General features: G+C 38.0%; 1 protein-coding gene across 1 annotated transcript; it reads left to right on the top strand.

Moving 5' to 3' along the window:
* The first annotated feature begins 585 nt into the window (after positions 1 to 585).
* Positions 586 to 22,453, top strand: POLR1F (RNA polymerase I subunit F). The gene is made up of 4 exons (XM_022587814.3): positions 586 to 897; positions 5,583 to 5,724; positions 18,320 to 18,528; positions 19,815 to 22,453. The coding sequence occupies exons 1-4, from the start codon at positions 644 to 646 to the stop codon at positions 20,197 to 20,199; spliced, it is 990 nt and encodes a 329-aa protein (XP_022443522.1). The 5' UTR covers positions 586 to 643; the 3' UTR covers positions 20,200 to 22,453.
* The last annotated feature ends 3,694 nt before the right edge of the window (positions 22,454 to 26,147 follow it).

Below are 26,147 nucleotides of genomic sequence, written 5' to 3'. Positions count from 1 at the left end.
GTGATGTTTCGGCTTTGTGTCCCACAGGCCTTGGGGCTGGTGTGACGTTTGCGGGTACAAGAGAAGCCCTTGGGATGACAGACCGAGCCATTTGGAAAGTGGTGGTATGATTTCCTTGAATTAGTGATACAGAATGAGAAGAGAAGCTGGGCTGGAGAGGGATGATGGTTTCGTTTTCAGAAGTGTTGCGTCTGAGGCATCTGGGCTGTTTTTTAGGATTGGGTTCTCTGCACAAAATATATTCCATAAATATTTTAAAATTTATTTGTTGTACCGTCCAAGCTTGTAAACCTACCAAACCACCTTACTACTGGATATGATCAAAGTGTGAACCCCGAATAAATCTACATTCTAAATCCAATGAGGACGTAGCGAAAATACGGGTTTGCGGTCTCTTGAGCGACGGGGTGATGGTTGGCCTTTGAGCATGCTCAATGCTTAACCACAGGCTCCTAGCTCCACAGGCGTCCAAGTGCGAAAAAGCGGTTGCCCCCTGCTGGTCAGAATTGAGTACTTCAGCGCCAGGAGAGGCAATTTCCTAGGGGCGTGGTAGCTGGTGGATGACGTAGAAACCCGGCGTCGAGAGAGAGGCGGTTATTGACTGCGTAAGCAAGTGCGCGCCGTGGGAAACCTGACTAGCCGCATGGCTGCGGGTTGTTCAGCGTCTCCGCGGCCGAAGGCGGCCTCAGAAGGGCCGGTGGTGGGACCGGCCGGCGTCTTGCCTTGCCTAGAATTGCCTACCTACGCGGCCGCCTGTGCGCTCGTGAATAGCCGCTACTCCTGCCTGGTGGCGGGGCCGCACCGAAGACACATCGCACTGTCGCCGCGCTACCTTAACAGGAAACGCACCGGTATCCGAGAACAGCTCGATGCCGAGCTCCTGCGCTATTCCGAGAGGTACCGGTCTCTTACACTTTTCTTTCCCAGAGCGGACAACATCATAACGTTGCTTACTGCTCCTTCTTTGGGGCACGGGAGGGGGCAGCGGGTGGACGTCTTAATGGCGCAGCAGAAAAGGGGCGAATGGGAGGTCTCACCGGCCTCAGCGAGCTTACCCCGAGGCATTCTGGAGTGGCAGTCTACCTCGAGAGGCTAGTGCCTCCCTGGTCAAGATCTGTAGAGTCCCTTTCATAGGCAAGAAAGAAAACGTTAAGGTGACATGAATTGTGTTGGCGGAAGGGGTGAAGAAGCTGGCTCCACGAGAGGAAGAGGTAAGAATAGATAAGGGGTTTGGAGACCGGTTAGTTTTGTATGTTTTCTCATTTGATAATGAAAGTTCGGAATGCAGTACTTCAAAAGATTCTCTTTCACTTTATAGAAAATTATACATGAAGCATTAATACTTAGTTCAATCGTTTATTTATAAACCACGAAGGGCGGATTTTATTGTTTTGGCCCTGGTACTCTCCCTGGTTTCTCTTCTCTTGGACCTGATCAGGGATGAGAGAAATACTATTACTTTGTTTCCTTTTTAAGAGTGGGAAAAGGAAAGCCTTTTGCTCTTGAAGGTGAAAAAAACCCTTTTGCTGCATTTAAAGTAAGATATTCGAAAATAACTTGAAAACGCTTAGAATTACAAGGGTGGAGGGTCAGGGGGAGGGGGCAGATATACCTTAATATTCCTCTAGACCACTTGGCTGGAAAGTAAGGGTTATAAAACTAGAGTGAGTGGATTCCCTGGGGATTCGTTATTACCCTTCAGGAATTTAATGAACCCATGGAAATTGCAGTTTTCCTATGTCAGTTTTCTTGGGTAAAGCATCCAAGGTTTTCACTACTTTCTCAAGGGATCCTGAACGCTACACAGGTTAAGCATCTAGAATTTGCAGCTTCCTCCAAGCACCAGCACACACTTGTGTGTCTGTTTTGTATACTAGAGACTTGAGATATAAAAAAAAACAAGATCCCTGTTTCAAGAAGCTTTAAGCACTAGTAAAGATACAGATGTAAGCCAGATAAATCAATGAAATGTTAAAATTTGACAGAAATCTAAAGTTATAGTAAGAAGAAGTGGTGAATTGGATCTTAGGACCTTTGAGAACAACTTGGTAGGAGGAGGGTACTTTTGAGATATCAGCATTCTGGGCAAAAAGAGTGGCATAAACAAATGGATAGTAGTTGTGAAGTAGAATACTTTGCCCAGATAATTGTAAGTACTTTATAACTGAAGTAAAGTTTATATCAGGGGAAAGACATTGGGTACAGCTGGAGAGGAGGGCAGTGGCTCAAAGATGGGGTGGAGGATAATTCAGAAAGGATGGCCATTTTGCTCTTCCTCACCTGCCTTTGCCAGGTGTTTTTTTGTTTGTTTGTTCTGTTTGCTTAAGCAGGAAGCAGGATTACCACTTTGTCCTCTCGATAACCTCCAACTCTGAAACTTGGCACGCTCTTGAGACAGTGGTACCTGTGATGTCTGGGACATAAGCAGATTTGCAGTTTAAGAAACCACTTGATAGCATTATGTGATGGTTTAAGGAGGATGAGACAGTAAATATGAAGAAAAATTAAGAGCTTGTTATACTTGTCCAAGAGAAAATTGATTAGAGAAGATGCATTTGGGAGATTTAAGGATATGTGAGGTGGTCATAAAATCTGGAAACATAGATGTTTGATCTGTAACTAATTAATGCCTCCACTTAGGCTAGAGGAATAGGAACCATTACACCAGAGAGATGAGGAACTGACTGGATAATGATAATTTCTGTAACTGAATTGGACAGTGTGACCATGTGGCCTAAGTTGCACTCTGAACAGATCTGAACTCCCCACCCTACCCCCCATTATTTTGGGGGTGTGCTAAAAACTCCAGTTTATTCTGTGCAAAAGGGGCACCATACATTAAACTGCACATTAATAATGAGGGACAAAACATTGAATATATCAAGAATTGTAATATTGATCCACCATTTATCATATATAGTTTATGTTTCCAGACTTTGGGGCCATTCTATACAATCAGGAGGACATGCTTCTCTTTGTTTAAGAAGTAAGGAAAAGGGGAGAATTGAGAATGGCCCTCATGTTAGTTATCTCAGCAGCATCCTCTACATGACACACTGTCCACCTTTTTTTTCCCAGTGACAGAATTTTTTAAAGATAATACCATTTCAGTTTTGAAAAGTCTGCTTAGAGAAAATGAGTAGGTTTCCAAAATCACATTATAATTTCTAAGTTATATCTTTGAGAGGTCATTTTCTTATCCCTGTTGTATATAACAGCTCTTGAGTTATTTGAAGGTGGCAAATATGTTACCTCCCAGTAGTTCCAGAAAAGTCTTAAGTGTGCATGCAGTCTAATCATCCCTTAAACTTGATTTGTTTTCTAAGTATCTCAAGTGAGGCTATCACTCGGCCCTGAAACCTACTTAGGATGGTTTCAGAAAAGCAAAGGTAAAAGAGGGAAAGGTATAATGTTGAGGTGTCTGTCTCTGTCTGATGATTTCTAGTAAATATTATGCAGTGTGTTGCTTCTGAAAAGGTTTGCTGGATTTACACAAATTCTTTTGGGTTTAGGCTCTATGGTCACATTCCCTAGTCAGCAGTTCTGAACCCTGCAGAACTCAGTATGCCCTCTTATAAGGAATATTTTGCAGTACTACCTTTACTGTTATTGGAAACACACTTTAGTGTACTGAAATGAAACTTAAAGATAGTATAATCTACCTACAGAATTGAAAAAACATTCATATAGTGCTCTAATACAATACAGTAAAATGTATTTCAGTGTGATAATGCTCAAGCATGACTGCCTGGACAGAATAAAGCCTCCTTAACCTTGAATCATCATGAATGTATCAGTTGCAAATGTAGATTGGTGCAGGGATCTTGGGTTGATAGCTCACACAACATACAGTGTCTATAGTGGTAAAATGCTATCCTGAAATAATGTGTATATTCTCAGTAAAGTTCCATGCAAAACAAGCTACTCTTGAATTTATATATTATATTCCTGGAAATTTTAAATTATATTGAAACCATGCAAAGATTTTATGTTCATACACACACACACACATATATGCATATATTTTTAGGTACTATGACCGACTGTTTATAAATGTTTATAAAATGAGGTTTGTCCACTCATTTAACTCATGTAGAGCTAGGGACAATTTTCATTGTGTAGGACTGTTTTGTACGTGGCAGAATGTTTCCCATCCCTGGCCTTTGCAGTGTGACAACTATGATTAGTACCACAAACTCCCAAATGCCCCTTAGGGGACAACAGTTTTCCCCCACTTGAAACTCTTTAATTGTTGATGAGGGGAAACAAAGTGTTAATTTTGTTTTTCTTTCTCATGTGGCGGTTACTTTTTTTTTAAACCCCTCCTTTCTCTCTGTTTTCTGGGCCCCTAATATTCTCTTTGTGATGGTATAGTTCCTGCTTAGGAAAGTCACATGCAGAAATTAGTAATTCAAAAGGGTGCTTTCTGGAGTAAGTCTCTGAGTTTATGGATTTCCTAATTTGGTATTTAATTAAGTTCCGTTCCAGTGACTCCTGGCTGTTTTAAACAACTGCTACTAGGTATAAATTCTTACTTTTATTGTCTGTGAACCATTCTAGAAGTTTGAGTTCACCAAAAATGTTCTCTGCTCTCAAAGGCCTTAGATTCCTGTCTGGAATCCAAACATGTAAACAAAGAGATTAGGTAAATAAGAACTGTGCTCAGAGTCCTATAGGAGTAGAAGCAGCATGATTTAAGCCTTGCCTGGGGGAGTCAGGAAAGTTTTCAGAAACATGTAGGTAGTGGCTGTGGCAGTGAAGTCACCAGCTCAGACTCCTTAGTAGCTGTAATTTTTTTTGGTGGTATGCGTGCCTCTCACTGCTGTGGCCTCTCCCGTTGCAGAGTACAGGCTCCAGACGTGCAGGCTCAGCAGTTGTGGCTCACGGGCCTAGTTGCTCCGCGGCATGTGGGAGCTTCCCAGACCAGGGTTCACCGTGTCCCCTGCAGTGGCAGGCAGATTCTCAAATCACTGCGTCACCAGGGAAGCCCCGAACATACAGATTAAAGTGTCAGAATCAGTTCTCAAAAAATGAAATAGTTGTATTTGTTAACATTTTGTTATACTAGCAACAGTTGCAGTTTGGGGATTTTTCTCCATTAAGTCATCATTGGCTTTAATATTCAGGGGCTTCAGCTTTGACCCTAATACTTCTCTTGCTATATGCCATCTAGTACAGAAATTCGGTAATGGTGGATAATACCAAAATTGCCTCGATTCAGTAATATTCACAGAAATAGACATTTTTCTTGCTAAGTCCCATTTTGTCTCTCATTCTAGCATGACTAGAATTCAGATGAATAGGAAATAGGGAAGAAGTGTCAACTTATTGCTCTTGCATACTTGGACATTTTGTTTCTGGCTACCTATCTTGAATAATTATTTTTAACTTAGCCATTATTTTGGAACCCTTTGACGAAATTGAACTTCTAAAGTTGTTGCAGACTAATCATATACTATTGTGCTTTTGTCATGGGTGATTATATTAGGAGATGTATACTCTGGACTCAGCATATCTAATCAATTAAAAGGGGATAAATATCGTTTTTCTTTTCTATCTTTTTTTTTTTTTTTTTTTTACAGCCTTTTAGGTGTACCCATTGCTTATGATAACATCAAAGTAGTGGGTGAATTAGGAGATATTTATGATGATCAGGGACACATTCATCTTAACATTGAAGCAGATTTTGTTATTTTCTGCCCTGAACCAGGGCAAAAACTTATGGTATGTATCTTTTTTTTTCTATCTTTCTTTATATAGTTATTTAATTATGTAATTAGGAAAATTTTAAGAGACTGTACACCTTGGAATTCACAAGGATTGCTTTTGTAGGTAACAAAATCATTTTTAAGGAAACAATAAAAATTATTTTCCATCAGTTTAATCTAGGTAAGTTTTTTTAATTTTTATTGAAGTATATAGTTGATTTACAATGTTCTGTTAGTTTCAAGTGTACAGCAAAGTGATTCAAGTGATATATATTCATATATACATATATATATTCTTTTTCAGACTCTTTTCCATTATAGATTATTACAAGACATTGAATATAGTTCCCTGTGCTATACAGTAGGTTCTTGTTGTTTATCTATTTTATATATAATAGTGTGTATCTGTTAACCCAACCTCCTAATTTATCCTTCCCCTTCCCCTTTGGTAACCATAAGTTTGTCCTTTATGTTTGTGAATCTACTTCTGTTCTGTAAATAAGTTTATTTGTATCATTTTTTAAAATTCCACGTATAACTGGTATCATATGATACTTGTTCTTCTCTGACTTATTTCACTTAGTATGATAATCTCTAGGTCCATCCATGTTGCTGCAAATGGCATTATTTCATCCTTTTTATGGCTGAGTACTATTCCATTGTGTGTGTGTGTGTGTGTGTGTGTGTACCACATCTTTATCCATTCTTCTGTCCATGGACACTTAGGTTCCTTCCGTGTCTTGGCTATTGTAAATAGTGCAGCTGTGAACATTGGAAGCATGTATCTTTTAGAATTAGTTTTTGTCTTTTCTGGATATATGCCCAGGAGTGCAATTGCTGGATCATATGGTGACTCTATTTTAAATTTTTTTTTTTTCTGCGGTACGCGGGCCTCTCACTGTTGTGGCCTCTCCCATTGCGGAGCACAGACTCCAGACGTGCAGGCTTAGCGGCCATGGCTCACGGGCCTAGCCGCTCCGCGGCATGTGGGATCTTCCCAGACCGGGGCATGAACCCGTGTCCCCTGCATTGGCAGGTGGACTCTCAACCACTGATCCACCAGGGAAGCCCTATTTTTAATTTTTTAAGGAACATCCATACTGTTCTCCATAGTGGCTGCATCAGTTTACATTCCCACCAACAGTGTAGGAGGGTTCCATTTTCTCCACACCCTCTCCAGTATTTATTGTTTGTAGACTTTTTGATGATGGCTGTTCTGAAAGGTGAGGTGATACCTCATTGTGGTTCTGATGTGCATTTCCCTGGTAATTAGTGATGTTGAGCATCTTTTCATCTGTATGTCTTCTTTGGAAAAATGTCTGTTTAGGTCTTCTGCCCATTTTTTGATTGGGTTGTTTGTTTTTTTTTGATGCTGAGCTCTATGAGTTCTTTATATATTGGAAATTAATCCCTTGTCAGTCACATTGTTTGCAAATATTTTCTCCCGGTCCATAGGTTGTCTTTTCATTTTGTTTACGGTTTCCTTTGCTGTGCAAAATATTTTAAATTTAATTAGATCCCATTTTTTAATTTTTGCTTTTATTTCCATTACTCTAGGAGATGGATTCAAAAAAATATTGCTGTGGTTTATGTCAAAGAGTGTTCTGCCTATGTTTTACTCCAGGAGTTTGAGTATCTGGTCTTACATTTAGGTTTTTAATCCATTTTTAGTTTATTTTTGTATGTGGCATTAGAAAATGTGCTAATTTCATTCTTTTACATGTAGCTGTCCAGTTTTCCCAGCACTGCTTATTGAAGAGATTGTCTTTTCTGCATTGAATATTCTTGCCTCCTTTGTCGTAGATGAATTGACCGTTAAGTGCATGGGTTTATTTCTGGGCTTTCTATCCTGTTCCACTCATCTATGTGTCCATTTTTGTGCCAGTACCATGCTGTTTTGATGACTGTAGCTTTGTAGTATAGTCTGAAGTCAGGGAGCTTAATTGCTCCAGTTCCCTTATTCTTGCTGAAGATTGTTTTGGCTATTTGGGGTTTTTTGTGTTTCCATACAAATTTTAAAATTATTTGTTTTAGTTCTCTGAAACTGCCATTGGTAATTTGATAGTGATTGCATTGAATCTGTAGATTGCCTTGGGTAGTATGGTTATCTTAACAATACTGATTTTTCCAATCCAAGAACACGGTATATCTTTCCATTTGTTTATGTTGTCTTCAATTTCTTTTCAGTTTTTGGAGTGCAGGTCTTTTGCCCCCTTTGGTAGGTTTATTTGCAGGTGTTTAATTATTTTTGACAATTATTTTTGACATGATGGTTAATGGGATTGTTTCCTTAATTTCTCTTTCTGATAGTTTGTTTTTAGCATGTAGAAATACAACTGATTTCTATATACAGTAAGTCCCCTACACATGAACCTTCAAGTTGCAAACTTTCAAAGGTGGAAACGTGCCTTCCATCAACGTCAGGTGTGAGTGAAATCACAGCTTGCCTTCTGTCTCCTATTGCTGACTATCCTTCAGCTCTGCCGTCTCCCACCTCCTCTCCCTCCTCAAGTCAGTAACTCTTCTTGCCTCTTCACTTGATGCCAGCCCTGGTATGCCAGCTGTTGTACTGTACTACTGTACTTTTTAAGATATTGTACTGTAAGATTAAAAATGTTTTATCTTTTTGTGTTTTTTATGTATTATTTGCGTGAAAAGTATTATATGCCTATTACAGTACAGTACTGTACAGCCGATTATGTTAGTTGGGTACCTAGGCTAACTTTGTTGGACTTACAAACAAATTGGACTTATAACGTGCTCTCAGAATGGAACTCGTTCATATGTAGGGGACTATTAATTTTGAATCCTGCAACTTTACCAAATTCATTGATGAGCTCTACTTGGTTTTTGGTGGCGTCTTTAGGATTTTCTATGTATAGTATCATGATCCGCAAACAGTGACAGTTTTACTTCTTCCTTTCCAATTTGGATTCTGTTTATTTCTTTTTGTTCTATAATTGCTGTGCTAAGACTTCCAAAACTGTGTTGAATAAAAGTGCTGAAAGTGCTCATCTTTGCCTTGTTCCTGAACTTAGACAGAATACTTTTCAGCTTTTCACCACTGAGCTTGCTATTAGCTGTCGGTTTGTCGTATATGGCCTTTACTGTGTTGACGTATGTTTCCTCTATGCCCACTTTCTGGAGCGTTTTTATTGTAAATGTTAAATTTTATCAAAATCTTTTTCTCCTTCTATTGAGATGATCATATGATTTTTACTCTTCACTTTGTTAATGTGTTGTATCATATTGATTGATTTCGTATTTTGAAGAATCCTTGCGTCCCTGGGATAAATCCCACTTGATCATGGTGTATGATCATTTTAATGTATTTTTGGATTTTGTTTGCTAGTATTTTGTTGAGTATTTTTGCATCTATGTTCATCAGTGATATTGGCCTGTAATTTTTCTTTTTTGTTATCTTTGTCTGGCTTTGGTATCAGGGTGATGGTGGCCTTATAGAATTAGCTTGGGAGTGTTCCTTCCTCTGCAAATTTTTAGAATAGTTTCAGAAGGATAGGTGTTAACTGTTCTTTAAATGTTTGATAGAATTCACCTGTGAAGCCATCTGGTCCTGGACTTTTGTTTGGGGAAGTTTTTAAATCACTGTTTCAATTTCAGTACTTCTGATTAGTCTGTTCATATTTTCTTTTCTTCCTGGTTCAGTTGTATCTTTCTAAGAATTTCTCCATTTCTTCTAGGTTGTCCATTTTATTGGTATATAGTTGTTTTGTTGTAGTCTCTTATCATCCTTTGTATTTCTGTGGTGTCAGTTGCAACTTCTCTTTCATTTCTAACTTTACTGATTTGAGTACTCTGCTTTTTCTTGATGAATCTGGCTAAACTTTTATCAATTTTCTTTATCTTTTCAAAGAAATAAATTTTAGTTTCATTGATCTTTTCAATTGTTTGTTTTTGTTTATTTCATTTATTTCTGCTCTGATCTTCTGATTTCTTTCCTTCTACTAACTTTGGGTTTTGTTTGTTATTCTGTCTTTCATTGTTTTAGGTGTAAGGTTAAGTTGTTTATTTGGGATTGTTCTTGTTTCCTGAGGTAAGATTGTATGCTGTAAACTTCCCTCTTAGAACTGCTTTTGCTGCATCCCAAAGGTTTTGGACCATCTTGTTCTTGTTGTCATTTGTCTTTAGGTGTTTTATGATTTCCTCTTTGATTTCCTCAGTGTTCCATTGGTTTAGTAATATATTCAGCGTCCATGTGTTTGTGTTTTTTACAGTTTATTTTCTGTGGTTGATTTTTAATCACATAGCATTGTGGTCAGAAAAGATGCTTGATATGATTTCAGTTTTCTGAAATTGACCAAGGCGTTTATTGTGGCCCCAGACGTGATCTATCCTGGAGAATGTTCCATGTGCACTTGAGAAGAAAGTGTATTTTGGTGCTTTCAGATGGAATGTTCTAAAAATATCAATTAAGTCCATCTTTGTGTCATTTAAGGCCTGTGTTTCTGTATTGATTTTCTGTCTGGATGATCTGCCCAGTGATGAAAATGGATGATGAAGTCCCCCACTGTTATTGTGTTAATGCTGGTTTCTCCTTTTATGTCTGTTAGCATTTTGCCTTATATATTTTTTGTTGTTGTTGTTTTTTTCCGGTACCTGGGCCTCTCACTGTTGCGGCCTCTCCTGTTGCGAAGCACAGGCTCTGGACGCGCAGGCCCAGCGGCCATGGCTCACAGGCCTAGCCACTCCACGGCATGTGGGATATTCCCGGACCAGGGCACGAACCCATGTCCCTTGCATCGGCAGGTGGACTCTCAACCACTGCGCCACCAGGGAGGCCCTGCCTTATATATTGAGGTGCTCCTATGTTGAGTGCATATATATTTACAATTGTTATATCTTCTTTGATTGTTCCCTTGATTGTTATGTAGTTTCTTTCTTTGTCTCTTGTAACATTCTTTATTTTAAAGTCTATTTTGTTTGATATAAGTATTGCTACTCCAGCTTTCTTTTGATTTCCATTTGCGTGGAATACCTTTCTCCATCCCCTCACATTCAGTCTGTATGTGTCCCTAGATGTGAAGTGGATCTCTTGTAGACAGCATATATACGGGTCTTGTTTTTGTATCCATTGAGCAAGTCTATGTCTTTTGTCGGGAGCGTTTATTTACATTTAAGGGAATTATCGATATGAATGTTTTTATTGCCATTTTGTTAATTGTTTTGGATTTGTTTTTTAAGGTCTTTTTTCTTCCCTTCCTCTTTTGTTCTCTACTCTGGTGATTTGATATCTATCTTTAATGATGTGTTTGGATTGCTTTTTTTATGTATCTATTATAGATTGGTTTGTGGTTCCCAGGAGGTTTTGATATAGAAGTCTGTATATGTACAAGATTGTTTGAAGTTGCTGATCTTTTAATTTCAAAAGCAGTTCCAATATCCTGCATTTGTACTTTCCTCTTCTCACGATTGCTGGTTTGTGTGTGGACGATTTCCTGCCTTTACTTTGTGTTTGCCTTTACTGGTGAGCTTCCCCATTCGTAATTTTCTTGATTCTAGTTGTGGCCTTTTCTTTTCCACCTAGAGAAGTTCCTTCAGGATTTGTTGTAACGCTGGTTTGGTGGTACTGAAATCTCTTAGTTTTTGCTTGTCTATAGTACTTGATTTCTCTGTCAAATGTGAACAAGAGCCTTGCTGGGTAGAGTATTCCTTGTTTTTAAACTTTTCCTTTTCGTTAGTTTAAATGTATTGTGCCTCTCCCTTCTGGTCTGCAGAGTTTCTGTTGAAAAATCAGCTGATAAACTTATGGGGGTTCCCTTATATGTTATTTGTTACTTTTCCCTTGTTTTAATATTTTTTCTTTAATTTTTGTCAGTCTGGTTAATATGTGTTTTGGTGTGTTCCTCCTTGGGTTTATCTTGTATGGGACTCTGTGCTTCCTGGACTTGTTTCCTTCCTCACGTTAGAGAAGTTTTCAGCTATAATCTCTTCAGATATTTTCTCAGGCCCTTTCTCTCTCTTCTCCTTCTGGGACCCATATAATGCGAATGGTGGTGCATTTAATGTTGCCTCAGAGGTCTCTGAGACTGTCCTGGTTTCTTTTCATTCTTTTTTCTTTAGTCTGTTCCATGGCAGTGATTTCCACCATTCTGTCTTTGAGCTAACTTATTTGTTCTTCTGCCTCAGTTATTCTGCTATTAATTCTTCTACTGTATTTTTCATTCCAGTTATTGTATTGTTCATCTGTTTGTTCTTTAAAAACACCTCATGCAACTTCTTGGTCTGTGCTGCCAATTTTTCCCCCAAGATCTTAGATTATCTTTACTCTCATTACTTTAAATTCTTTTTCAGGTAAGTTGCCTATCTCCACTTCATTTAGTTCTTGTAGGTTTTTATCTTGTTCCTTCATCTGGAACATATTTCTTTGCCATCTAGTTTTGTCTAACTTTCTGTGTTTGTGGTCTCCTTTCTGCTGGCTGGAGGATCGTAGCTCCTCTTGCTTCAGATGTCTGCCCTCTTGGTGACGCTGGTCCTGAGGCTTGTGCGGGCTTCTTGGTGGAAGGTACCGGTGCTTGCCCCCTGGTGGGTGGAGCTGGGTCTTGTCCCTCTGGTGGGCAGGGCCATGTCAAGGGGTGTGTTTATAGGTGGCTGTGAGCTCAGTGTGGCTTTAAGTACCTTGTCTGCTGATGGGTGGGGCTGTTTTCCTATCCTGCTGGTTGTTTGGCCTGAGGCTTTTCATCACTGGAGCCTGCAGGCTGTTGGGTAGGGCCAGGTCTTGATGTCAAAATGGCAACCTTTAGGGGAGCTCACACTGATCAGTATTCTCTAGGGCCTCTGCCACCAGTGTTCTTGCCCTCGCCATGAGCCACAGCTGACCCCCACCTCCCCCCCCAGAAACCCTCCAAGACCCATAGGTAGTCCAGCCCCGGCTCCTATGGAGTTACTGCATTATGCTGGGTCCCAGTGTATGTGAAGCCTTGTGTGTGCCCTCCATGAGTGGAGTCTGTTTCCCCCAGTCCTGTGGAGCTCCTACACTCAAGCCCTGCTGGCTTTCAAAGCCAAGTGCTTTTAGGGATTCCTTCTCCTGATGCCAGACCCTCTGGCTGGGGAGCCTGACATGGGGCTCACTCTTGTGGGACGACCTCTGCAATATAATTAATTTTCCAGTTTGTGGGTTGCCCATCTGGTGAGTATGGGATTTGATTATGTTGCGAAAACACCCCTTCTGCCGTCTCACTTTGTTTTCTTTTTTGTCTTTGAATGTAAAATATCTCTCTTGGTGGGTTCCAGTCTTCTTTATCAATGATTGTTCAGCAGTTGTGATTTTGGTGTTTCTGCAAGAGGAGGTTAGCTCAAGTCCTTCTACTCTGCTGTGTTTTCTGGAATTGAGAGGCTGCTTTTAGTTTGGATGCTTGCTGTCTCTTTCCTCAGTGTGTGCTTGCCATTATCCCCTTGATATGGGGTGTGTAGGTACAGCCTTCCTTACATGCTCCCCGGACAGTAGGGGCAGCACATGGCGCCTGGTGAAAGGTCTTGTGTGGGTGGCCGCTCTCCACTCCTGGGACACTGGGGGCAGGGCGTGTTGCCTGGTCGTGGGTCTTGTATGGATGGCTGTTCTCATGCCCTCCTGGGACACTGGGGGCTGTGCTTGATGCCTGTTCATGAGTCTCGTATGGGCTGGTGCTATCTGTGCACTCCCGGGACAGCAGGGGTAGAGCTTCACGCCCGCTTGAAGGGTCTCGTATGGGTGCTGCTCTCCGTGCACTCCTGGACTGGGACAGGGCAGGGCCTGGCGCCTGCTTGTGGGTCTTTTAGCAGCAGTCCATGCCAGCCTCAGGAGCCTGCTGTGGTGGCAGTGACTCAGCACACCGCTGGAGCTCCTATAGCGGTGTCCTGTTGTCTGGGAGCACTCACAGGGGAAAGAAACTCGTGGTGGGCCTAGTCCTTTCCCTGGGTCTGACCTCTGAAGCCTGAGCTTCAGCACCCAGCCCCCTCCCACACCAACAGAGGAGTGTCTCAGGCTGGGGAATGCAGTGTGGCACTGCTGGTCTTCTGTGCATGTTATTCTCCATTTTGCCTTCCACACACCAGTTGCTGCTCTCTCCTCTTGGGCAATGAAGCTATCCCTCCATACATTCTGATCTCCTTGTTGGTGAAGAGACTTCCCAGGGTGTGGGAACCTTTCCTCCTTCACAGCTCCTTCTTTGGGGTGCAGGACCCATTGCGATTCCTTCTTTTTCATTTTCCTTTTATCCTACGTGGCTATGGGGAGGTTTTCTTGTGATCGGAAGTCTGAGGTCTTCTTTTGGCATTTAGTAGATGTTCTATGTGAATCGTTCCACTAGTAGATGTATTTTTAATATTTTTGTGGGAGAAGGTGCACTGCATATCATACTCCTCTGCCATCTTGATCTCCTCCAGCCAGTCTGTGAACTTTGGTTGGAGCATTTAGTCCATTTACATTTAAGGTAATTACCAATATGTATGTTGTTATAGCCGTTTTTAAAAATTGTTTTAGACTTGTTTTTGTAGGTCTTTCTTGTTTTCCCCTTTTTTAATTTTATTCTCTTGTGAGTGGGTGGTTATCTTTAGTGTTATGTTTGGATTCCTTTTGTCTTTTGTGTGTGTATATCTATTATAGATTTTTGGTTTGTGGCTACCATGAGGTTTTTGTAGAGCAGTCTCTCTCTCTCTCTCTCTCTATATATATATATAACACATATATGTATATAACATACATATATATATATAAAACACATATGTATATATATTTGATTGCTTTTAAGGTGTTAATCTCTTAATTTCAAATGCATTTTAAGTGCCCTACATTTGTACTCTTCTCCCCTCATGATTACTATTTTTGATACCATATTTTACATCTAATTGTTTTATGTTTCCCTTAATTGCTTATTGTGGATGTAGGTGATTTTTACCACTTTAATGTTTTCCCCTTCCTACTAGCTTTGCATGTGGGTGATTTCCTACCTTTACTATGTTTGCTTTTACTGGTGAGTTTTTACATTTCGTAATTTCCTTGTTTCTAGTTGTGGCATTTTCTTTTTTGCCTAGAGAAGTTCCTTTAACATTTATTGTGTAAATCTTGTGGTGCTTAATTCTTTTAGCTGTTGCTTATCTGTGAAGGTTCTAATTTCTCCATCAAATCTTTTGAGACCCTTGCTGGGTATTTATTCTTGGTTGTACGTTTTTCCCTTTCATCACTTTAAATAATCTTGCTACTCTCTTAGGGCTTGTGGAGTTTCTGCTGAAATACTAGCAGGTAACCTTATGGGAGTTACCTTGTAGGTTATCTATTACTTTTCAGTGTGTCTTGGCATGTTCTTTGAGTTCATCCTGTATGGGAATCTGCACTTCCTGGACTTGAGTGCCTCTTTCCTTTCCCAGGTTAGGGAAGTTTTCAGCTATTATCTCTTCAGATGTTTTCTCAGGCCCTTTCTCTCTTAACCTTCTGTGTCCCCTATCATGTGAATCTTACTGCACTTGATATTGTCCTAGAGGTGTCTTAAACAATGTCATTTATTTTCATTCTTTTTTCTGTTCAGTGGCAGTCTAGGCAAGTTTTTAAACTCCATGATACTAAAACTGATGTGCATGTACAGAGTATATGTCCCATCCAATTTATTCTCTGTATACCATCAGAATGATTTTAAAGGGTTAACATTTTTTTTATTATTATTTTATAACTTCTCAAATATATACAAGTATAGTTTGTTTATATAGGATTCAGATGGTATAGCAATATATAGAACTGGAGTTGCAAATCCAAATAGCTGTGGGACCAGGCAGGTAATGGAAATGAATGATAGGGGTCAGGGCATCCATACTGTGCTGTGGAAATGAAGGCCCTGTGGGGAAGGTCTTTCAGTTTTTTGTTTTTTAAGAGAAGGTGAAAATGCAGAAGTTGATGTGAAATCTACTAAAATGTGTACATTTATCCACATCACTTGCTCCTTTCCCACCAGCAGTTCTCTGTGTTCATATGTACTTGTATATATATGTATTTTTTCCTTTAACTAAATGTCTGTAGGAATTGTTTAGTCCATGAGAACTGTTAACTAGCCCTTGATACTGTTAATTAAAATGTAGGTCAGATTTCACTATAACAAAATTACAAGGCCTTTCTAATTTAAAAATGTTTTTCAATGTCATTTGAACTGCTAGAAATAGTACCCTCGCCCTCCAAACTGGGATCCTATAACCTCCATACTATTAAAGTTGGTGGTAGATTTGTACTTTAAAATTCCCAAATTAAACTGTCATCTGCTTTTTGTAAATTATCATAAATGTAAATATGTGCATGGAATTAACATTCTAATTGTACAGAAAGTGAAATGAAGTTAAATTATCCCTTTTACTCTGTCCCCTACAATAAGATCCAGTCCTCAAATAATTTGACCATTTTTTTCCATTTAATAATATGAGATATAGTTTACATACAATATAATGTATCAGGTTTAATTTACATACAGTAAAATGCAATAGATCATCCTGTGCAGCTCAGTGAATTCTGACAAGTGCGTATACCATCTTCTCTCCTTAGAAGTGACTCTCATGCCCTGTCCTGGTCAATCCCCTTTATCCTAGATACAAACACTATTCTCATTTCATTATCATAAATTAGTTTCACCTGTTCTGTAATTCCATATTAGTGGAATTTTTCGTTATACACTCACAGTCTGGCCTCTTTTGGTCATGTTTTTGAGTTAATATCCATGCTGTCGGGTATATTGGTGGGTTTTGTCTTCTAATCGTTCGTGGTATTCAGTTATATGAGTATATATGTACTTTGATTATCAATTTGATTATCCATCCTCATTGATGGACATTTGAGTTGTTTCCAGTCTGGACCTGTTATGAACAGAGCTATTGTAAACATGTATTTTCATTTCTCCTAAGTAGAAACTTGAAGCAGTATTGCTAGGTCAGGGTTAATGTGTGTTTAACTTTATGGAGAACTAATATCCCCTTCAGAACTTCCAGTTGCTCTGCATTCTTGCTGACAATTGGTGTTGTCTTTTGATTTTACTGGTGGGCATATGGTAGTTTTTCCTTACGGTTTTAATTTGTATTTCCCTCGTGAGCTCTTTTTCATATGTTTCGGTAAGAAGGGCCTGTTCAAGTACTTTATCCCTTTTTAACTAGGGTTTTATATTCTTTTCATAGTTTTGGTACATATCCTTTTCAGGTAACTGTATTGTGAGTATTCTTTCCCAGTCTGTGTCTTATTTATTAACTTTTAATGGTACCATTTGACAAGCAGAAGCTTTTAATTTTGATGCAGTCTAATTTATCATACTTTCTAGAGCCTATCTAAGAAACTTGGCTACCCCTCAGTTGCAAGGATATTCTTCTATAAGATTCTAGAATTTTTGTAGTTTTAGCTTTTCTGTGTAGGTCTGTGATCAATCTTGTTTTTTTGTGTGTAGGACTTCATAGGTCCTTGAGCTCCATTCTCTTGCCCATATTCAGTGTTCTCAACCCATACATTGAAAAGACTTTTCTTTGCTCATTGAGTATTTTTTAATTGAAAACTTTGTAACAGTTTTAGAAAAATTGAATGTAAAGTATATAGCATTCTCATATACATCACCTCCTTCCACACCCCTCCCCCCCATAAAAACCTCACATAAACAAACTATTTCAGTTATTATTGACATACATACAGATGTGGTACATTTGTTACAATTGTTGAGCCAATATTGATACATTATTAAAGTCTATAGTTTACAGTAGAGTTCACTCTTTGTATTGTACATTCTTTGAGTTTTGACAAAGGTATAATGACACGTATCCAACATTACAGTATCCTGTGGAATAACTGGTCACTCTAAAAATCCTCTGTGCTCTACCTATTCATTGTTCCCTCCCTCGGAAACCATGGCAACTACTTTTTTTTTTTTTTTTAAACTGTCTCCATAGTTTTGCCTTTTCCAGAATGTCATATAGTGGAATCACAGAGTATGTAACCTTTTCAGATTGGCTTCTTTCACGTACAAATGTGTTTAAGGTTCCTCCATGTCTTTTTCTTGGCTTGGTAGCTTCTTTTATTGCTGAATAATATTCTAATGTATAGATGTAGCACAGATCCTTCAGACCATCCAGAAGGTACCATTCTGGACTCCAGACTCCTTATAAGGAGACAAGTAAGTTTTATTCTGCCACATGTGGAAGGAGGTACTGCCATTACACAACACTGTATATGTGTTAATATTTCTTACAGTTTTATAATTCAAAATATGTGATTTTTAAAAAAATGCTTCGGGTTTTCATTCTATATGTTGATTCCTAGGGGAATAGAAAACTTAAGTTTCTTGGAAATTTTCATTTTAACCTTAAAATCATATAGTATTGTTATTTTATTGTTATTTAGTTTTAAAGCTTCTAGTAATGTTATGGTTTAGTTAAAATAGCCTTGCTCAAGGTGAGCTTTCTAAAAACTCTACAGTGTTCCTAAAGTGGTATTTTAGTGTAATATGTGGTAAGTTTTAAATGAGGATCAACTTTTTCGATATTGAATTATACCATTATTTTGACATTTTCTATTTGAAGATCACTTTGAAGACTGTAAAGTTTGTTTCACCTTTTAACTCTTTGGCTCTCTTCTTGATGTAATATTTTTTCCTTCTTCCCAGGGTACAGTTAATAAAGTGTCTTCCAGCCACATTGGCTGTTTAGTACACGGGTGCTTCAATGCCTCCATTCCTAAACCTGAGCAGATGCCGGCCGAGCAGTGGCAGACTCTGGAGATAAACATGGGTGATGAACTAGAATTTGAAGTATTTCGTTTAGACTCAGATGCTGCTGGAGTATTCTGCATTCGGGGAAAACTAAATATCACTAGGTCAGTTCCTAATCATTTTTGATACTTAATTGTTTCTATTAATTCTGAATTTAGGGAACATAAATCCTGCTTTTAAAAAGTTAATTTTTTGTACTGGAATATTTGTACTTTCAAACCATAAAGTCAATGTAAATATGAATCATAAGTGCTCTGACAGTGCATTGAATATTCTGAAGCTCTGCATCTAACTGGTATTTTATTAATTCAGTTTTTTATTGTCTAGTTCTTTTTAAAAGTTGATCCCTGAACTTGAGACAACTAGAAGCTTAATCATATCGCATAACTATTACCCTTTTGTTTTTACACAGTTGAAACAAAAATACTGATTTTATTATTGTCATTATACCAGGTAGATCATTTAATTTCTGTATTTTTCTTGTTTGGAATTCTTGTAAGAATTACTTTGATCCTGAGCCTGGGTTCATGGGAGCCAAGTTTAATGGGGTGCGGGGGGAACTCTTCGCATCCTGTGTTAGCAACTTTTTTTAGATTCTTCCTTGATAAGGCCTTGATAAGTAACAAGAGTATGGGTTAAAGTTCTAGAGCAGCTGTCCAAAAGAACTTTCTGTGATGATAGAAATGTGCTATATTTGTGCAATATAGCTTGTTGCTCAAGCCTCACTCTTGAGCATCTGAAATGTGACTAGTGTGACTGAGGAAGTGAATTTTTTAAGTTATCTTATTGAAATTTCTTAAATTTAAATAGTTATAGGTGGCTAGTGCTACTCTATGGGACAGCAGTTCTATAGAGAGAGGGCTACTTCATTGATCCTTGTTTTTATAAAATATTCACAACTTTGAAGTCATACTGCTTCAGCATAGGTTAAGAAGAACAGTGAACTATTACTTGAAACAAGGATTGAGGTAGTAGATGGGAAACTCCAATACTTTGATAGATACGAGAAGTTTTTTTCTTTTTTTTTTTTCCTATCGAATGTCACTGGTTTGGCTGGTAAGGCTGGGTATGGTGATGTTTAGTGTTCAGTTTGGTTTTCTGAACCAAGGTAAAATTTAGAAGCCATGTTTTTGACAAAAGTTTATGTCATTTTTATATATGAAACAGTCTAGGAAAAGTACTTGGGAAACAAAAAATTTAACATTTCCAAGACATGTCACTGTGCTGGGAGATAACAGGATAGAATATTTGAAATTTGTGTCCTAGGTATGGTATCTTGTACTACTGTCATCATTTAGAAAAATCTTAGCATGTGGGGAATATTCTTGATCTTATTTTGTTCTTTCATTTTTTGCTTAATGTTCTGTAAATTTTTTAAACTAATTTATAGTTTACAAACCAAGTGCTCTGCAGTTTCTGAAGAAGTAACAGAAACTGGCACTGAGGAAGCTACTGAAAAACCTCAAAAGAAGAAAAAGAAAAAGAAGAAAGACCCAGAGCCATATGAAGTGGAAAGTGGTATCACAGAGCTAGCAGATTTTGCAGATGTTACCATGAAGGAAGAGACAGATCTGCAGATTAATAACAATGTGAATGGCCTCTGGGAGGAAGAGCCAAAGAAGAAGAAAAAGCACCAGGACCCTGTTTTCCAAGGCAGTGACTCCAGTGGTTACCAAAGTGACCATAAAAAGAAAAAAAAGGAAAGAAAGCACAGTGAGGAGGCTGAATTTGCACCACTTTTGGAACATGCACCTAAAAAGAAAAGGGAAAAGTAATTTTCTTTAGTGCATTTTAAATATGATTTGGTTTTTTAAAAATTGATTTACACAAAAGAGATGACTAGAGTTTCAACTATGAAATGTTTTGTATTCCATAAAGTTTCAACTATGAAATGTTTTGTATTCCAATACTTTGCAAAACAGGGAACATTTGATGAGCAGTTGAGTTTTTGGTGCTAAAACTACAAAACAGATAAATTTGGGAAATGCCAGTATTATTGAAGTGCTATTTTACTATAGACAGAATAGAAAGGTAAGAGCTGCCCTCAATCTCAACTCCTTCATTCTTCCAGTGTATACATTCTAAATAAAATGATTTCTACAGTCTGCAAAAGGACTTTTAAAATACAGTGTTATTTCATATCATAATGAGTTTTGAGCTTGGGCTTTTTTGTTGTTACAGGTTTCACATTTAGTCATGATATTACATGACATGCTATTTTGCTTTGTTTAAATTACCAGTTTTAGGATTTCTTTTATCATGGCTACTACAGTATTTCTACTGTTTAACTTAGAATGGTTTGCCAAAGGAGTTTCTGAAGTTTCCAGAGCTTTTAAGAACCTTGCCACTACTGACTGTGTGGTAGGAAACAATATTCACTATTCTTTTCTTCTAGGTGCATGTATGTTGTTTTCCTTTTTCTCTCAGTCTAAGAGGTTGATTGATGGAGAGGCTGTTTTCTGACACTTGTTCATTTGTGCCTCAACCATTCTGCTTTTGTTGTGTGTTGGAGAGGAGGAGAGTCTGCTGAAGACAGGAAAAACGTGATTCTGACTAGTGGGGAACTTCCCTACTTTTAATATTTGAGTTAAGCTACTAGAAATTATTATGAAGAGAAAACAGCTATTCACTGCTTTCACTGAGAAAATGTGGAATATCTCTTAACTATTGGAAAACAGTGAAGAATGAAATGGCAAGCAGGTTGAGCCTGATAATCAGTGCAAGGTTGTGTTCGTTCAGGTAACAGGTATTTGATGATCTGTGTGTAAAACACATTCTACTGAGGTCCACCAGGGGTATAATGGCAAACAAGGTAGAAATAATTCCTTCCCTCATGGAATGTCATAGGAAAAACAGATGCACATACACAATATAAGTAAGAAATACAGAAAATTACTAATTGTGGTAAGTGCTACAGAGAAAAAGAAGATTGTCTACTCACTGTTAGTTGTGATCCATGGCAGCCATTTTCATTGCCATTTATCTAGTATCAGACATAGTACTGGTCTTACATTGTTTAATGTTTGTTAATGTATGGGTTCCCATAGTAGTAGATCCAATCTGTAATGATAGAATATAGAATTTGGAGAGTGGCAGTCATGCACAATGTTTGTCTACAAGCACATGTGCCAGATAGTGGAAATGTGCAGGCCAGTATCTTTCCTGATCATTAGGTTCATGTCGGTATTTAGCCCTCAAAATGTAGCTAGTCCAAATAGAGATGAGGTATCAGTATAAAATACACATCAGATTTTGAAGATGTACAAAGAATGTAAAATATCTCAATTTTGTATATTGGTGAGATTATAATATTTTGGTACAGTGGGGTAAATAAAATGTTACAATTAGCTTTTTTCATTTTTTTTTAAAGATTAAAAATTGCATCTGAGGGGCCCACATTATCTTTGTTTTGGACAGCACTGGTTTAAAGGAAGGATGATTTGAAAAAGGTTTAAAACAAGCTATACCATATTCTCAAGAGTTTAATGTAGTACCATACCCAGAAAATGTCATATAAATACTTCCTTTAAATTTTTAAATTTAAATACATAATTATAATGTCTGACTTAATGTGAAAAATTAATGTTTAGTGAAACAATTCTAAATCCCTTCTGGTAAATACTAAGGAAGCTGTTATAAATTGATGCTATTCATGGAAAAATACTTTGTGGCTTAGCAAAATAAATTCCCACATATTTATTGTATTTTGCTTCAGTTGCTGCTTCTGTTAATCAATGTTGTATTTTAAAATAATTTGCATCTTTGAAGAAAAGCGTATGCTGAACTTGAAGCTAGATTTATTCATGGTTTTTCACAATGTCAGTAGCTGTGAAAAGGCAGATCTGGTCATTTGCCTTGCCTAGAATAAAGTGACAATGACAGTTGTTTTTATCTGATACAGAAACCTCTGATGATGGTATCTTCCATATATACTTCAAAACACTTCTCACATGCTACATTAATCTAGGTTTTTCCTTTTTATCTTGGAATTTGCTCATTAAAAACTTCTAGCCTAGACTAGACCCCTTATCCTCTCTTCAGTTCCTATTAATCATTAATCACTGGGAATAAACAGAAGTTTGAAACGTTTTCAGGGCTCTGGTCACCACACCACCAATCAATCACACCCTCTATCAAGGGGATAATGGCCAGCACATACTGAGGAAAAATGTGGTAGGCATCCATACTGAAAACAGCCCTCCAAAAATATTAGACTCATACAGGCTACACAGGGATGTTCCCACATAAAAACAACCCTTCACAGTAGATAAGTTTCTCCTAAATTCACAGAGAAATATAAGTAAAATGAAGAAGCAGAGGAGCCAGTCCCAATAAAAGAACAAGAGAAAGCCCCTGAAAGAAATAATAATGAAATAGACCTCTCCAGTCTACCAGATCCTGAATTTAAAAAGGAGGTAATAAAAATACTGAAGAAATTAAAGGCTATCAATAGAAATGCACTAGAACTAGAAACTATAAAGAGGAGCCCATTAAAATTAGAAAACTCATTTGCCAAGATGAAAGCTGAGCTAAAGGCAATGAATAGGAAACTAAATAATGCAGAAGAATTAATACGTGATCTAGAAGATATAATAATGGAAATCAATCAGAACAGCAGACAAATGAAAAAAAAATGAAAGCAATATATGAGGCCTATGGGATAATATAAAGTCAGCCAATCTACACATAATTGGCATGCCAGAAGGAGAAGGAAGAGAAACAGGAATGGAAAATGTATTTGAAGAAATCAGCTGAAAACTTCTCACAGTTAAAGAGATATCCAGGTACAGGAAGCACAGAGGGTCTCAAACAAGATGAACCCAAACAGACCTACACCAAGACATATAATTAAAATGGCAAAAGTTAAAGAGAAGATTCTAAAGGCAGCAAGAGAAAAAGAGCTAGTTAAAAGGGAACCACCTTAAGGCTATCAGCTAGTTTCTCTACAGAAACATTGCAAGTCAGAAGGGAGTCTCAAGATACATTCCAACTCGTGAAAAGGAAAAACCTGCCATCTAGGATACTCTACCCAGCAAGATTATAATTTAGAATAGGAGAGAGAAAGAATTTCTCAGACAAGCAAATTTTAAAAAATAAAGCAATACTAAACTTACCTTAAAGAAATATTGAAAGGTCTTCTCTAAATAGAAAGAAGCAAAAATCTACAGGAAAGAAATCACAATTGTAAATTACTTAAGACAGTACATAGATTTTTTTAAAAATCAAAATTTGTGAAAGTGAAAATACAATGAATAGCAAAAGGATAAAGAAAAATGTAAAAGAGGACAGAAAAATCGTAAAATATGGGGAAGGGGAGTAAGACAATGTAGTTTTTTGGGGTGTTTTTTAGAATGTGTTTGATCCTATATGATTACAAGTCTAAAGCAAGTAGATATAGTAATGCGTTAGCATACGTGAAAAGCTGGGTAACCACAGATCAAAAACATACAGTAGATTCACAAAAACCAAAAAGGAGAGAACTCAGGCATAATATAAAAAAAAGCCATCAAACCACAAAAGGAAAAACAAAAAGGAAGAAAGAAGAAATACAAAATCAACTGGAAAACTAGGTTTAAAATGGCAATAAATTCATGTCTATAAATAACTACCTTAAATGTCAATGGAGTAAATGCTCCAAGCAAAAGAGTGGCAGATTAGCTAAAACAAGAGCATACAATATGCTGCCTACAAGAGACCCACATTAGGGCAAAGGACACACACAAACTGAAAGTGAGGGGATGGAAAGAGATATTTCATACAAATGGAAATGAAAGCAGTGGTAGCAACAATCATATCACACAAAATAGACTTTAAAACAAAGGCGATAAAGAAAGGACACTATAGGGCTTCCCTGGTGGTGCAGTGGTTGAATGTCCACCTGCCAATGCAGGGGATATGGGTTCGTGCCCTGGTACGGGAAGATCCCACATGCCACGGAGCGGCTGGGCGCATGAGTTGTGGCCGCTGGGCCTGCGCATCCAGAGCCTGTGCTCCGCAACGGGAGAGGCCACAACAGTGAGAGGCTTGCGTACCACAAAAAAAAAAAAATCATAAACCACAGTCAAGTTGGATTCATTCCAGGGTCATAAGGAATGCCTCAACATACACAAGTCAATCAATGTGATACAAAAGAAAACATCAACAAAAGAAAAGATAAAAACCATGTGATGATATCAATAGATGTAAGAAAAGCGTTCGATAAAATTCAACATCCATTCGTGTTAAAAACTCATCAAAGTGGGTAGAGAGGGAACATATCTCAACATCATAAAACCTATTTATGACAAACCCACAGCCAGCGTAATACACACAGTGAAAAGCTGAAAGCCATCCCACTAAAATCTGGAACAAGACAAGGATGCCCAGTCTCACCACTTTTCAGCATAGTATTGGAAGTCCTAGCTACAGCAATCAGACAAGGAAAAGAAATGAAAGGTATCCAAATAGGAAGGGAAGAGGTAAAATTGTCATTATATGCAGATGAAATGATACACTATGTAGAAAATTCTAGACTCCACACAAAAACTACTAGAACTGATAAATTCAGCAAAGTAGCAGGATACAAGAATAACATACAGAAATCTGTTGCCTTTTTTTTACACTAATGATGAAATGTCAGAAAGGGAAATCTTTTTTTTTAAATCTCTCTTAAAATTGCATCAAGAAAATAAAACACTTTAGAACAAACCTGACCAAGGAGGTGAAAGACATATTATATATGCTGAGAACTATAAAACACTGATAAAGGAAATTTTAGGTCATTTAAAGAAATGGCAAGAATATCTCATGCTCTTGGATTGGAAGAATTAATGTTGTTAAAACAGACACACTACCCAAAGCAATCTACAAACTTAATGCAATCCTTATCAAATTACCCATGACATTTTCCACAAAACTAGAATAACCCTAAAATTTGTATGGACCCATAAAAGACCCAGGATTGCCAAAGCAATCCTGAGGAAAAAGAACAAAGCTGGATGCATAACCCTCCAAACTTCAGACATACTACAAAGCTACAGTAATCAAAAGAGCATGATGTTGGCACAGAAACAGACATATGGATCAATGGAAGGATTAGAGAGCCCAGAAATAAAATCACACACCTATGGTCACCTAATCTAAGACAAAGTGGGCAAGAATATATAATGGAGAAAAGATTGTCTCTTCAGCAAGCAGTGTTTGGGAAAGCTGGACAGCTGTATGTCAATCAGTGAAGTTAAAATACTCCCTCAGTCCTACACAAAAAGTCAAAATGGTTTAAAGACTCAAATATAAGACTTGACACTAGATGACAACATTGGCAAAACATTCTCTGACATAAATTGTAGCAATGTTTTCTTAGGTCAGTATCCAAAGGCAATAGAAATAAAAGCAAAAATAAACAAATGGGACCTAATCAAACTCATAAGCTTTTGCACAGCAAAGAAAAACATAAAGGAAATGAAAAGACAACTGACGGACTGGGAGGAAATATTTGCAAATGATGTGACTGACAAGGGACTAATTTCCAATCTATACAAAGAGCTCATACAGCTCAACATAAAAAAAAGCCAAACAGGGACTTCCCTGGCGGCACAGTGGTTAAGAATCTGCCTGCCAATGCAGGGGACACAGGTTCGATCCTGGTCCAGGAAGATCCTACATGCCACGAAGCAACTAAGCCCATGCGCCACAACTACTGAAGCCCACGCACCACAACTACTGAGCACACATGCCGCAACTA

Source organism: Delphinapterus leucas, chromosome 9 (genome assembly GCF_059928025.1).
Source record: "Delphinapterus leucas isolate spDelLeu-1000000601 "Yukka" chromosome 9, BTC_Dleu_Yukka2, whole genome shotgun sequence".
In the NCBI taxonomy this organism is placed as follows: Eukaryota; Metazoa; Chordata; class Mammalia; order Artiodactyla; family Monodontidae; genus Delphinapterus; species Delphinapterus leucas.
This window is presented reverse-complemented; position numbering and strand designations above follow the sequence as displayed.